The sequence below is a fragment of the Labrus mixtus genome, chromosome 1 (genome assembly GCF_963584025.1).
Source record: "Labrus mixtus chromosome 1, fLabMix1.1, whole genome shotgun sequence".
Classification (NCBI taxonomy): domain Eukaryota; kingdom Metazoa; phylum Chordata; class Actinopteri; order Labriformes; family Labridae; genus Labrus; species Labrus mixtus.
Genome location: NC_083612.1, coordinates 8,766,846 through 8,782,092, shown reverse-complemented (window position 1 = coordinate 8,782,092; position 15,247 = coordinate 8,766,846). Strand labels below are relative to the sequence as shown.

At 39.7% G+C, this 15,247-nt stretch overlaps 2 protein-coding genes across 4 annotated transcripts; both read left to right on the top strand.

Annotated features, from left to right (window-relative positions):
- Positions 1-276: 276 nt before the first annotated feature.
- Positions 277-4,429, top strand: LOC132987381 (high choriolytic enzyme 2-like). 2 transcript variants are annotated; one of them, XM_061054534.1, is made up of 8 exons: positions 279-429; positions 1,425-1,475; positions 1,687-1,818; positions 2,058-2,178; positions 2,567-2,745; positions 3,571-3,652; positions 3,885-4,006; positions 4,169-4,429. In XM_061054534.1, coding segments are annotated over exons 1-8 (768 nt in total). In that variant the 5' UTR covers positions 279-350; the 3' UTR covers positions 4,171-4,429. The 2 variants fall into 2 exon arrangements, with proteins under 2 accessions (XP_060910432.1, XP_060910517.1); XM_061054449.1 differs by lacking the exon at positions 4,169-4,429 and having other exon boundaries at positions 277-429; positions 3,885-4,014.
- A 5,174-nt stretch (positions 4,430-9,603) lies between these two features.
- On the top strand, positions 9,604-15,034 carry LOC132987261 (high choriolytic enzyme 2-like). 2 transcript variants are annotated; one of them, XM_061054323.1, is made up of 9 exons: positions 9,606-9,756; positions 10,148-10,175; positions 10,305-10,355; positions 10,530-10,661; positions 11,884-12,001; positions 12,818-12,996; positions 13,124-13,205; positions 13,631-13,755; positions 14,653-15,034. In XM_061054323.1, coding segments are annotated over exons 1-9 (771 nt in total). In that variant the 5' UTR covers positions 9,606-9,702; the 3' UTR covers positions 14,655-15,034. The 2 variants fall into 2 exon arrangements, with proteins under 2 accessions (XP_060910223.1, XP_060910306.1); XM_061054240.1 differs by lacking the exon at positions 14,653-15,034 and having other exon boundaries at positions 9,604-9,756; positions 13,631-13,763.
- Positions 15,035-15,247: the final 213 nt, after the last annotated feature.

Below are 15,247 nucleotides of genomic sequence, written 5' to 3'. Positions count from 1 at the left end.
CTACAGATAACCTACAACATACCTGTCTCCCTTGTGATGTAATTTTTCTTCCTGGAAAATCACCATCACTTCAATAATTCCCCTTAAGCAATTTTACATAGATCCATTGTTTGACTGATGACTGGTTTGATGATGGTGAAAGATCAGACACACCTTGTGAGCGGCCTATAAAGAGCGAGGAGCTGAACACCTGCAGCATCCACCATCAGACGGCAGCTCCAACAGGTAAACTCACTCAACTCTTTCGCTTTCTCAATGTGCTGAATCAGAGTTCATAACCAACAAACCATTGTTCAGATTCTGATTGTGTCTTTAGGTTTGAAGATTAATCGGCAAGGACGATCATCATCATGACTCCAGTTTTCATTGTCCTCCTCTTCCTCTCGCTGAGTGCAGTTACTGCAGTAAGTCTGATCTCTTTGACTCTGGGTTTCTCATGGTAAATGATGCAGGTTGTATGTTAACAATCATCTATCAAAAAATATCAACATCAATGCAATGAAATTTATAAACGCCTTCCTAGTCTGTAGGCAAAAGGTATTTTTGTGTTTATTCAGTTGTGTTTTGATTCTTTAAAGGTCACATATTCTCCTCCTTTTCAACCAGTTTAAATAAGTCCTAGAGCTCCCCAAAACATGTCTGTGAAGTTTCTTGTTCTAAATCCACTCTGATCCTGTATTTGATCATGTCTATAAACTCCTCTATTTCAGCCCTGCTCAGAACAGGCTGTTTCTGTGTCTGTACCTTTAAATGTAAATGAGCTGTGTCTGACCACGCCCCCTCTCTAGAAGGGCTTGGGTGGCTCGGGCTTTCTCGCTCCATGTCCTATTGTTTACGGTGAGAAGGCAGACTCAGAGGGCAGAACAAACACCTAGCTGTGGGAGTGTCACCCACCTGGGGGAGGGGTTACTGCCCTTTGTGATGTCATGAAGGGAAAATCTCCAAACGGCCTGTTTGAGCACACATTTTCTGAAAAGTGGAGCAGGTAAAAGACGGAGAGGATGGACTTTTCTGATAGTTGGGGGTTTTATGGGGACAGCCTAGGGACACATATTAATGTTAGAGAAACATGGTGAAGTGGATTTAGAATAATATATGACCTTTAAAGTATCGCTTAAGATGTATAATTGCTGCAAACACAATAATCCTTTAACTTGTGTGAATGAAAATAAATGTTGTCTTACTTGACAACAACAGAAGACAAACAACATGGTCTAATAGGAGAAAATAATTTAACATGAGTCATTGTGTCCTTGCTTTATAGCAGGCTGTTGATGATGACGTTCTGAAAGGTGAGACATGCTTCAAACTTGATGAAAAAAAAGTTAAATTCTAATATTTTTTGTATCTGTCCAATAATGTGTCTTGTGAAAATGTACAAATTTGACTACTGCTCCTTTTTAACATGCTCTGTTTGTTTTCAGAAGCTCCTTCAGACGTCTCTCACACCATCGAGGAAGTTAACTCTGACATAAGTAAGACACATGTGTTAATTATTCAACTCTTCTCTCTCACATACTAATTCATTACGATGAGTGGAATAAAAACACAAACAACTAGTTGACATATTACAACGTAATAGTAAATTGAATCCTGAGCTCATCATTCAAGTCTTTCAAACTTGTTCAACAATTTATCGCTGGATTAGAGTTTCATATATTTGTCTGTTTATTTATTGTTTTGCAGAGACAAGAGTGATACACGGAGACATTTTGCCAAATTTCAAAAGGAATGCCGACCCCTGGATAGCAAGAGGCTGCAAGTGGCCTAAATCTGGCAACCATGTCTATGTACCCATCACTATCTCGTCAGTCTACTGTGAGTTTAAGTAACCTTTAATCTCTGATCATCCGTCAAGCATCAGTGAAACAGAGATCATTGTAAATAACAAGACTCTTCTCATGCATGCACTCAATGACATATAGAGAATATAAGTTTGAAAATTCAGAGCAGATCAAGAAGTTTCTAAACCAATCAGAACACTCAGGACATCCAATTATTTGATCACAAACTAAAATAAAGAGTGGAGAGAAAAATATTTTTTTTTGTCTCTGTAGCCAGAGAAGAGAAGAACATCATCATCAGAGCCCTGCTGACCTTCCATGAACGCACCTGTATCCGTTTTATGTGGAGAAGACGTACGCACAGGAATTACATCAACTTCTTCTCTGGAGATGGGTAGGTACAAACACACACAAATCCATTAGTGAAAAACACTCTGAAAGAGTGTAAGTACTCACGTAAGGAGTAATATGTAATTCTGACACCTAGCGTTTAAAATGGGTACTACAGACTACGGGGGGGGGGTTATTAAAGAGATATCACAGTGGATAGAGTTGGTAAGTGGGGTGAGAGAGAGAGAGTGGGGAATGACTTGCAGGAAAGTATACATGGGACCATGAACCAACCACTTTTCCACCGGTGCCCAGGGGGAATTTGAAACTTTTGAGACACCTGAAAATAACCGAGATAAATAAGGAAGTGAGCGAGAACGGAAGATGACATGAGTGGTGTTTTGTGCCTCTCAAGCACTTACTAAGCTGTAATTTCACTGTGTATGTCTCAGGTGTTTCTCTTACCTGGGCCTTCAGGGGGGACAACAGCGGGTTTCTCTGAGTAGAAGAGGTTGTTTGTACGAGGACACGGTGCAGCATGAGGTGCTCCACGCTCTGGGCTTCCACCACGAACAGGTCCGCTCTGACAGAGACAATTATGTCTACGTCCTCACCCAGAACATTCGGTCAGGTATGACGATCATCCACAAAAAAACATTTCTTTCAAAAATCTTGGTTTATGAGTGACCAGATAGAGATGGATCAGCAGGATGTACTAAATAATAAGAATACATAATGCAGGGACCACACATGTCTGAAGTCTTCTGTGGTGTTTACCAGGATAAGTTAACACTTTGACTTTGTGGAGTTCAAGTGGTTGTTGTGATACAACTTCCAGTTTCACCATCACATCAATTCCTTCTTTATACATGGATCATATTATGGACAGAGATAGTATATCATAGTTTAACATGAATCATAGTATATAGCTCTGAAGTGTCTTTTTTAACCACACAGCTAAAACGACTTCAAACAACCGCTCTAACATAGGTCAAGCAACCAGTGTTGGGTAATATTCCTTTAACAAGTAACTTGTTACGTTATAAGATTACTGCAATTAAAAATGAACTTGTTATGTTACTGTAACACGTTAGAGTCTCTCTTACACTCTCGCCTTTACTAAAGTTAAAGCACCTTAGACAGCTCTTAACCCACGGCGGTGAAATGGTCCAGACATTTATTTCTATAAATGTATTGCATTGATGCATTTATGTGTTGGTCTATTTTCCGTTGTACAGATATAGTCCCCCATATTTCAGATAAAATAACCATGTGTATGATAGCCTTTTATTTATTTATAATTGGTAGTCTGCAACGCTGATGAAGGCCGCGTCCTGAAATGCGTCCATTGGCCGACGATCTCCTTTACATCCTCTTTCAGAAAATCAAGGTGGACGAACAGAGAAATGATTTCAATGCAGTGCTCAATATTTTTTTCTGTCTTCTCTTCCTGCAGGATTTGAATCAAACTTTGAGAAGGAGCGGACCAACAACCTCGGAACTCCATACGACTTCGACTCCATCATGCAGTACAGCAAGTGAGTCTTTGTGTCATGTGACCAACAGCTGACTCACACTGTCGCTTTAAGGGTTACACCAAGAGTCAGAATTTAACTGAGAACTTGTCTGATGTGCAGTTGCATCTCTGCAATGTTGAACCAGCATGTGATAAAACACAGAATGCTTTAACTGTGAGTCTAAAGTCAGTGTGTGCTTTGGTTTGTGTGTGTGTGTGTGTAATAAATCTGTTGTGTCTGTTTCCTTTTTTAGTAAAGCCTTCTCCAAAAATGGTCGGCCAACTATGGTTGCAAGGGACAATCCTAGTCGTTTGTTTGGACGTGCCAAAACAATGAGCCAAAACGACATTGCTCGTGTCAACGCGCTTTATTGCTGTGAGTAAACATTTATCATTCTCTACATTTTCTCTCATGCATGATCTATAAAAAAAAAAAACGTTTGTACCAAGGTTCAGTAACCACACATGAGAACAGAAAGTGAAACAAGAAAGTATCATGCATCAATCAATCATTGTGTTATTGTTGGTTTCTCCACAGAACCAGTTACTGGTGATGGAAAAGGGTCCGACCACTCAGCTTGTAAAGATTACACCAGCGGCTGCAGTCCAATGTAGTGACGGACCATCGTCGGACCAACCAACAGCAACCTCTCACTTTCATTAAGATTCAACTCAGCCAATAGGCAGTGAAATTAATGATAGCTTTCATGTGATTTTTCTGATCAATATGGCATCCATAACTGCAAAAAAAAAATTATATATACTTAATAAACTTTGTCTGTTCATAAAATTCCAGTTGTTGTTGTTGTTGTTGTTGTTGTTGTTGTTGTTGTTGTTGTTGTTGTTGTTGTTGTTGTTGTTAGGGGGGGCTGGATGTTGGGCACAAAGCTGCTTTCAAGATTTTGGTCAAAATGAAATGACACCAACAGTAGCTGTTCATAAATGACATTTTTAGAGTGAGCAGGGGCCTGTACTAAGTGAGATTAACATACCCAGGGTATCTCTGGGTTATCTGGCTACACTAACCCTAACATAAGAGACCAGTCATACGAAGCTGGTTATCAACCTGATAAGTTACCCTCGAGTTTCCAAGAGCGCGTTCACATAAAAGGGGCGGAGTTATCTAACCTATCACAAGTATAACTGCTTCTCCCGTCAGCAGACCGTCATATCTAACAAACTCTGAACAAACTATATTAATAATATAAAGATGTTTAAAACAAACAGGCTCACAGAGACTAAAGTTACACAGCTGTGGGAATAAATGCAGGAAGAACAATTGGCAGTTAAAAGAAAAATCGGCGAGTATTAATGTCCAAACTACGGCTTATTCAAAAAAAAAAAAATCCCATCATTAGTTCACCTTAGAACTGACGATAATAACTCCTGTTTATTTCTCTTAACTGATTTTGTTGCTCCCACTCTTTCATGTGGCGATTATAACAGTGTGAGAAATTATATTTCAGCTGCAGCGCTGATGATAACAAACAGAGCGGCATGGAGACACTAAACATTAAATATGAAAATATAATTCAAAGCCATAAGAAGCTATTCATAATTTAACATCTTAAAAAGACAACTCAACGGCTCTGGTGCTTTTTTGAGTCTCTGCTGAAGGATTAAGGATGGTATCAGTTTAAAATAATCATTCACTTTACGGACTATAATGTTATTATGTGGGACACATGAAGGGTCTCTCTTCCTCCTCCCCCCTCTCGATCAGCTGCTGGAGCTCCACCATCAAAAGATCTGATTGGTCAGTGTGCGGAGATTTTCATAGGTTGATCTCATATCTCGAACATAACCTGCTCCGGAGCAGGTTAGGTGTGCAGCATAAGTTACCGTGGCGATATACCCAGGTAAGAAGTGAACAATCTTCGTAGGATTGAAAACCTTGGGTTAACCCTGAAGTTACCTCGCTATCCCCAAATCCCGCTTCGTAGTACAGGCCCCAGGAGTCTCCTGATCAGTCCTCCGCTTTGATTCATCACATTCACTTCTTCACTCAGACTGGCTCAAAGTGAGTGACAGATAACATGAAATAAGGTGTAGAGGAAGTGAATTTATAAACTAAAAATAAAACAATCGTAAAATATGTAAGTGAGATAGGTGAGACATGAATGCAAGGTATGAGTGTGTGTGGTGAGTGTTAAGGGCAAACTTAAATCAAACCAGCTGTCATAAGTCTGGGAGGGAGCGAGTGATGTCAGAGTTGAAGCCACTTAACTAAGATTAGGCCTGATTAACTCAGGTGTACACACTTTACTGATGTCTCCACCGACTCTGCCTATTGGCTCCTGAACCAAGAAGCTAAACCAACCAAACCCATCCAGGCACAGAGGGCGGGACATCATGCTAATGTGCTTTGGTTCGAATTGAGAGACTGCAGGGCCGCCTGCTGGAGGTTCATGGTATTACATCTCTTCATGTTACCCTGTGGGCTCACAAGACAGGAGGGCTGATGAAGTGATTAGATTGTTTATTACTGAGGATGTCAATGGACACAAAATGTAATTAAATTAATAAGTTTTGTTTTTTAATTCGATCAATTATGGAAATCCTGTCTCAGCCTAACTTTCAGTCAACCTAACGACAGGCTGAGAGCTGGAGCTGAGGTGGATTTTAAGCCTCCTGACACAAACGATTAACAACAATACAACTTAACAAACAGTATGTCACATGAAAAGGACATATTACAAAACTACATTTCATCTGCTGGATTGGTTTGCCATGAGCCATGTTTGAAGTTTACTTTTTTAAAACACTGAAACTCGTGAGGTCTCTAATCTGAGGTGGGAATTGAGTTCCACTTTTCTAAGGCTCTCACTGAAAAGCCCAACAGTCACCTCTTGCAGTCGTTGTACCTGTTACATAAGTGTTGACCAAGAATGTTCAAACTGACAAATGTTTTTTTTTCAGGATTTAGTTTTCTCTCATTGACTTTGTGCTTCACATCATAACCAGAGGGACATGAGTGATGAGTGTCTTACAGTGACAAAAATCAATGTAGCCACATATTTCTGTAACCTGGACTCATCTGAACAGTGTTTGTAGAAGTTATATAAGGGACACAAGAATGTGTTTCCTGGTGAACAAGTTGATCTCGTCTGAGCTGAGTGTCTGACGTTTAATCCTCTTGTTTGGTTGATGTTGCTTTACATCCTCATTGTTTGACAACACACATCCAACTGCTTTCTAGAAATGACAACAGTAGCTATTCGAGTTGATTATTTTAGGATTACATAAAGAGTATGTTGGAATTGAGTGATCTCTAAGTAATGGCACAGTATAATTCACCATACCATATTTACATAATTGCCATCGGGCTAATAGATGGAGTGATGGATGGATGCATGGATCCTTACTTATTTCCTATGATGAGGTGAAGGTTTAATTTTAGAAAGAGGGCATTCAGATGTTTTTGATTTCAGTCCAATAACATTTGGCTTGGGAAAAAATGATACCTGAGGGCGCCCGATTTTAAAAAGAGAGTTGAGGAAGCTGAACGCTGCCCTCCTTCTTCTTCACCTCCAACGAGAGAGACAATAGTTAACTGTGTTCGTTAGAATTGAGATTATTGTTTATGTTGTGCTGTCCGGATTTTGTAGGGGAGAGTAGCTTTTTTCTTTTGATTAACATTTTCTCCTGTTTTTGTGTTAGGGAGTTAGGCAAGATGTCTGTATTTTCTTTTATTTATTTTATTTGAGGTAAGGTAGTTTGGATTTCGACGTAGATGTTTTGTTCATTATTTTGCCGGCGCCCTCCCTGAAGATTACTTTATGTTTTGTGTTTATTGCTGAATAAATCATTGTGGACTGATAATTCATTGTTTCGTGGTTAATCATTGGGAGTGAGGAAGGACAGGGTCACTTTTGTGTTACGGCTTGTTGTCCCTAGGCAGGTCGTAACACCGTCATCTTATGTGAAGCAGACCAGCGGGGTCCCGCAGGGGTCTATCCTCGTACCACTTCTTTTTTTCCCTCTACATGCTACCTTCTGGACATGTCATCCGCAGCCACAATTTGAGTTTCAACTCTTTTGTGGATGATGATGATACATGGACTTTATGCTCTGCTAGGCTCATCATCTCTTTTCTGTTGCTTCATATTTGGTGCATTAGAGTCGTCTTGGTTTTAATACTTAATTAACTATTTGTACTAAATAAATCAAAACAAATTCCCAAAATGTTGAACTTCCTTTTTAACAGACAATTACACTCCTGCATCAGTCTATCTCCTACTTAAATGTATTAAGACCAGGTTTCAGATTATTCTATTTTAACAGCCTGTAAAAACAAACAGTAACAAACAGATAGAGACAATTCTTCTATTTACTACTTCTTCTACTCGCAGCTGTATCAGGCATTGATTTAAAAAATATAGTCTATGGTCTGATCTGCTGATTTGCTTTTTGTCTTCATCTCAGTTTGTTTCATAACCAGTTCAAAACTCGTCACAGGAGCTTTAAAGACAGCTTGATTGAGAATCGATTTGTGTGTCCAGGTTCCTGCCCACCTTTTGTCTCAAAGTGAACAATAAGACATTTGTTGGTTTGTCACTTAAAAATGACTCAGTCATTCACATGTTATTGTCTGTGTGCAGACTCTCTGCTGCCTGAGTGTTGAGTGATGACGATGTTGTGTAAAGAGAGCTGATAACCAAAGCTGATATTCACTTTGGTTAAAAATAGCTTCCTTCATGAGAAGAGAACATGCTTTCACATCCAAGAACACATTTGCTAAACTTTACAGACACAACATATCAAACTGGAACTGTTTCTGAGTGCATTCATCGGTCTCACAGAGTCTTTTGCAGTCTTTTGATTTGAGATGTTTAAGTTTCCTAACTTTGTCTCTTGAATTTCTCTTTTTTTTTGCACTATTATGTATCTTACCAATTGAAAAGTTGAAATTGTCTTTAGGCCCTGACAGAAATGATCTAATCAATCTAATTCTGGTTCTAGTTGACATTTTACTGTTTTTTTTTAAATATTCTTTTGCAATAATGATAAAAAAATACAATTTCAAATTATTTAAAAAATATTGTGCATTTCTGAAGGCATCTCTGCCTCCCCATTCTTGGCGCCTCGCGACCTCCCCGGGGGGGGTCCTAACCCCCACTTTGGGAACTACTGTTCTAGATCACCTGAACAATTTTACCCTCTATCAAGACAGAACCAACTTTGTTTTCCCCAGATAATGAGACAAACAAGTAATTCTCGATAAATCAACTTAAATTAACTCGTTAGCATGAGAAAGCTAACAATGCTATCTCAAAATTACAAGAACAATTGAATCGAATAGAACAGAACAGAAGTTTATTTATGAAGTACATTTCATTACAGGTAAGCTCAATGTGCTTTACATTGAAGATTACAAAAAATAGGAATACAAGAGACAAAATAGCTGTCTCAACAATATATGATACAAAAATCTGATTTGGGACAAAACAGAGCAAAACAAAACAAAAACAAAAACAAAACAAAACAAAACACTTACACATACCCACATATACACAAAGAGTAATTATTTGTATGCTTGAGAGACTTTTGAGTTTGGCTTTGAAAGTAGAAACAGTTGTGATGGACCTCAGGTCAATCAGAAACTAAATTATCACAGGATGGAAGGATTCATGTCTGCTCAGAGCATCAGTCGTATCATTTAACAACAATATGTGTAACTGCATCCATCGTGTGTCTTATTGATCCACCAGTAATAAAGTAGTAAAATGTATCCCCACCTCTGCCATGCATTAAAAAATGTCATATGACAATCGCAGTTTAATTTTCAGCAGGAGTATTTTTTTTCTGTTGCCAAATATTTCTCCAACATGTCAGTCTCCATTGTGACGTCACTTAGTTCCTGGAAAATCACCATCTGTTCAGTTATTCTTCTTGAGTTTCACAAAAAGCAAGTGTTTGACTGATGAGTGAAGGCTGATGGTGAAAGATCAGACACACCTTGTGAGCTGCCTTTAAAAAGAGCGAGGTGCTGAACACCTGCAGCACCCAACATCAGACTTGCAGCTCGGGTAACCTCACTGATTTGAAGTCAAGGCTCAGAGGATCTTCATCATGACTCCAGTTTTCATTTGCCTCCTCTTGCTCTCGCTGAGTGCACTTCCTGGGGTAAGTCCTATTTATTCAGCACTATATGTTTCTGATATTGAACATTGCGTGTTTTATTTATCCAATCATCTGTTTAAAAATGTCAACTTTAAATGCAATGACATCACAAAAATGTTTTTCAATGAGCTTAAGCACACTGCTTTCCATCTTCAAATGATTGAGTAAATGATTACACCCCAAAAACAGAGTGGTGCAGCAGAACCCTGGTGTGTCTGTATGAAGTGTCTTTGAGGGGGCGTTTGGTCTGACCAATAAAGAACAGCATTCTTAAATATCTGGATCATCCTGGAAAGCACGAGAAAAATCTGCCAAGAGACATGATAAAATGACATACAGTACATGAAAAACACGTGTTATATTAAATGTGTCATTTTGTGTTTTTTCATGACAGCACGCCGTTGATGATGAAGTCATGAAAGGTGAAGTTTTATAAAGGGGACAAGCTTAAAACAATTCAAACGTTTTGTTTCATTTTCAATGTGAGTAATAAATAACAAATAAACAGCTGGTTGTTGTTTCTGACGTCCTTCATCTCGGTTTGCTTTTAGAGGTTTCTTCGGACGTCTCTCTCACCATCTCCAGAGTTAATTCTCACGCAAGTAAGACAAGATAATTAATCAAATCAAAAATTCAGAGTTGCAGCCTAAACCCAAACTGTTTCTGTCCTTCAACATGTGAAACTGTTCATCCCTGCTTTAGAGATTCATACACTCGTCTGATTAGCTGACAGTTTGCAGTTCCACACATCTGTCTGTTTATTTGTTGTTATGCAGCGACAAGGCTGATACACGGCGACCTTCTGCCAAATACAAACAAGAATGCCGACCCCTGCACAGCAACCGGCTGCAAGTGGCCCAAAACTGGAAACTTTGTCCACGTGCCCGTCACCATCTCGTCACAATACAGTATGTTATACCGATGGCTGTTTTCCTTGACCCAAAGAGGCAGAACACAGATGCAGTGTGTTAGTCGATGAGTTTTAATGAAAGTCACAGGTGATCATTTTGAGTTTGAAGAGTTGAGTTGCTGAATCCAGAGTGAGGTGAGCAGAAGCTGGCAGGGTGGTGATAGATGATCCTGAGCAGGAAGAGAAAGCGATCAGTTGGCTCTCACAACACAAGAAAAGAATCTCTCTTCTTTTCACTGAACCTCAAGCTGGCCTTGATGGAGTACCACATAAGTAGTCTGAACGTTCTGGCAATGAATGTGACAAACAGAGAGAGACGACAAGAAACACAAGGGGGGGGAGGCACTGTAGAAACACAAGGGAGGGGGGATACTAGAAACACAAGGGAGGGGGGACACTGTAGAAACACAAGGGAGACATTGTAGAAACACAAGGGAGGGGGGACACTGCAACACAAGGGGGGGGGGACACTGTAGAAACACAAGGGGGGGGACACTGTAGAAACACAAGGGAGGGGGGACACTGTAGAAACACAAGGGAGGGGGGACACTGTAACACAAGGGGGGGACACTGTAGAAACACAAGGGAGGGAGGACACTGTAACACAAGGGGGGGGACACTGTAGAAACACAAGGGGGGGGCACTGTAGAAACACAAGGGAGGGGGGACACTGTAAGGAAACTTGGGGTCTAGGCTCAGGCCTTGACACGAGAAGTTTGAAGAAACCTTAAATTTCTAATTATTCTTGGAGAAGATCGATGTTAATAAATTAAATCTTTCAGATTCTCTCCATTGAAGTTTCAGTGAAGAAAACTTTGAACAACACTGACATCCGGAGTATTCAGATTTGATGTGTGACTACAAAGAGTCAATGAAACTTATTTAAAAAATTAAAGTTTATGATATAGGAGATGTTCACACATCAAACTATCTCATGAAGTATTTTCATAGGACATAAAACTTTAGCACTGAAAGAAAGAAATCCTGCACACCACTCTGCACATCACTCATTTATAGAAAATAGTCACAACGTTTCAGGCCCCTCTGAACCTTTGTCAAGTGTGTTTCAACATGACACAGAACCAAGTTCTATGTGCACAAAAATGATATGAGATGAGATTTTGAATGACTTGAGAAATATCAGAAAAGCTGTGAGATCTGGTGGTTGAAGGAAGGGAGAAAGAAGACTCCTAATCTGTCTTTTCTTTTTGTCTCTGCAGCCAGAGAAGAGCAGAACATCATCATCAGAGCCCTGCTGACCTTCCACCAAAGCACCTGCATCCGTTTTATGTGGAGACGTCGGGAAAGGAATTACATCTACTTCTACTCTGGATCTGGGTGGGAACACACACAAATGCAAACACAAACACTTCAGGCTTAAGTGAAAAGAGATACCTGATGTTCTTGAATTATCAAAAGTGAAACCTTTACAAAATTATAATTATATAATTATAAAAAAAATTATAACAAAAATAATTGTTCCTCAGTTAAAAGTTATCAATCCACTAAAACACTGAATAAAAAAACGAACAAGCGTGAGTGAGCACAAGGACTCCTGAGCTCCAGCGAACTTGTACAATCTTTGATCAAATCAACTGAAAATCAATTATGATAAAAGACTCTTAAGGCAAGGAAGTAGCCTATTGAGGTTTTGGAATAAAAGTTGCTTAGCTGTTGATGGCACCGAAAAGATGAAAGAAAAAAGAGAAGAAGGAACCGACAAGTGAAAGAGACGAGCCACCTGTAACACCTGAGAAACTGACGAGATACACTGTGTGGACGCTGCAAAAGACGAGAATCAGTGTGAGATGTTTACTCTACTGCGCTCCAAGAGAAGAAATAAACGCTGCTACGGATAAACTACAGCCTCAACTTAATTCTATTAAAGCAGATTTTAATGGATGCAAGAAACTGACAGATGTTGAGTAAGCCATTTTAAGCATGGAGGGTTAGATCATTTTGCTGGAGAAATCCGACTGTAGAGGCAGAACGTTTAATCAGCTGAAAGTTTAATCTTTTATACTTTGAAACATTTCTTTCCATTTCCAGTCACTTGGAAATGGAAAGAAAGACAAGAAATAATGAAAGTGAGGAGGAGAGACAAAGACATGATTGATGTCTTTTAAAATAGTGTTTTCACCTTGTATGTCTCAGGTGTTTCTCTTACCTGGGCCGTCAGAATCGAGGCCAGCCGATCTCTCTGAGTCAAAGAGGTTGTTTGTACTTGGACACGGTGCAGCACGAGGTGCTCCACGCTCTGGGCTTCCACCACGAACAGGTCCGCTCCGACAGAGACGAACACGTCTCCATCCTCACCCAGAACATTCAGCCAGGTATGACGATCATCCACAGGAAAAACAAGGTGTAACAACGGGGGGAGAGGATGTCAATGCTTTGTGTTAGAAAGATAAAATAGGTATTAAAAAGCTAAATATCATGGTTTGCTTTCTTCCCCTGCAGGAACCGAATCAAACTTTGAAAAGGTGCAGACTAACAACTTGGAAACTCCGTACGACTTTGACTCTGTCATGCATTACAGCAAGTAAGTGATCGTGTCCCATTAACAGGGGCGTGACCAGACTTTTTTTTACATCAAACTTAAACAGCCATTCCAGTTTTTTGCACATTAGTTCACCCCGATATATTTCAGGTTTTTGACGAGCTACTTTGTGAAACAATAACTCTCATGTTTCTGGGGGATGGGGGGGGGGGGGGGGGGGGGGGGGGGGGGGAGGAGGGGTCATGCCACCCCTGGCCACCCCTCTGGACAAGCCCCTGCACATAAATAACAGCTCACAATTGAAACTCCAAGACTTCAGATTGACTCAGAAATATGCAAAATGTGCAGCTTTGCTATTTCAATCGATCTGTGTTGGAAGGAAGAATGCTTTAACTGTGAGTCTATAGTCAGTCTGTTCTTGTTTTGTTTGTGTACTAAAAAAATGTTGTGTTTGTTTCCTTCTCAAGTTACGCTTTCTCCAGGAATGGTCAACCAACCATCATTGCAAAGGACGATCCTAACCGTTTGTTTGGACAAGCCACACGAATGAGCCAAAACGACATTGATCGTGTCAACAAGCTTTACAACTGCTGTGAGTAAACATTTATCATTCTGAAAAAATATTCTCTCAGATATAAATATTGTGTCTGTTAACAGAAAGCCCTAAGCAGACATGCATCCATGAATCTTATTTGACACTTTTTCCTGTGATAACGAGTACATTTCAGTTGTTTTCTTGTGGTCTCGACTTATCGCATTATCTAGGAATAAAATATTGTTTTACCTGTGAAAACGACTTAATTTCAGCAGCCAAGGGTCAAATATGTAAGACATCTACTGGATTAAATCATTAGATGACCTTACTGTATCATCAGACATGAAGGAAACATGCTATGTCCGCTGGGGAATGGTTTGTTTTTGTCTTGACCTGAGAAGTAGGCGGTTTGTAGGCCCCCCCGTACACAACAGTTTTGCCCCTCATCTTGCCAGGTAAACGGCAAAAACCAACAGGAGCGATGAAAAACAGAGGTTAGAGCGCAGAAAGCTTTCAAGACCGATGCAGAGCTGACTAAACACTGAAGCTTCAGTGTCCACCACATGACAACCTGCGTGAGCATCGACTCTAAAGAGGAGGGGGCGGGGGGAGACAGCTCTCTGCAATGTTTTTAATTTAGACCGCAGTACCCATTTTAAACACTAGGTGTCAGAGTTACATACTGCTCCTTTAAGATCTTGTGAATTTCACTCATTTTCACAGGAAACCCGGGTTTTGATCCCGAGATAACGTGACAAATTGTTAGAGAATTTGTGAGAACAACAAAAATATACCCGTTATCACAGGACAAACCGAGTTAAATAAGATAAATGGATGCATGTCAGCTGAAGGCTTTCGTATGTAGGAAGAGAGTAGATGCAATTTCAATTGAGAAAGAAACAAAGGGAAAGGCGATGTATCATTTAATCATTATGTTCTTACTTTTCCCCTCAGAAACTGTAAATGACTGAAGGAAAAGGATGGACCTCTCGGCTCGCTGAGATAACACCAACGACTACATCTTAGTGTCATTTTGATTTCCATTAGCTATACAGGGCAGTGAAATGACCTTTAACCCCTGCTTTGATGCATCTCATTGACTTCCTCATTGATATACTTTATTGTATACTGACTCAAATGAAGGGTCACCTGTTCTCTTTAAGCTGAGGTCAGACGTTAAACCAGAAATCTGTATTTTAACTCTTTGGGATTTGATTGAAATCTTTCCACTTTTGGTTTTATTGGTTTTAAAATTCAAACTTTATGATTTGGGTGTGATTGGACGGAGTTGGCTCATGGGAAGAGGGGACGATGAATCTATAAAACATCACATTTAAATTTGCAATGCAGTAAGAACAATTTATGTGAATACATGATTGACTTCAACTTAAAGGTAAAAAAAAAAACAACAGTTGTTATATGTCTAACAATCAGTGGTGGAAAAACATTTGATTCTGTTCAGTTTAAAATAACTCCATCTCAAGTTTCAGCTCCTGCATTTATAGTAAAGGAAAGTATTAGACTCAAATCAAGTCATATTATCCACAAT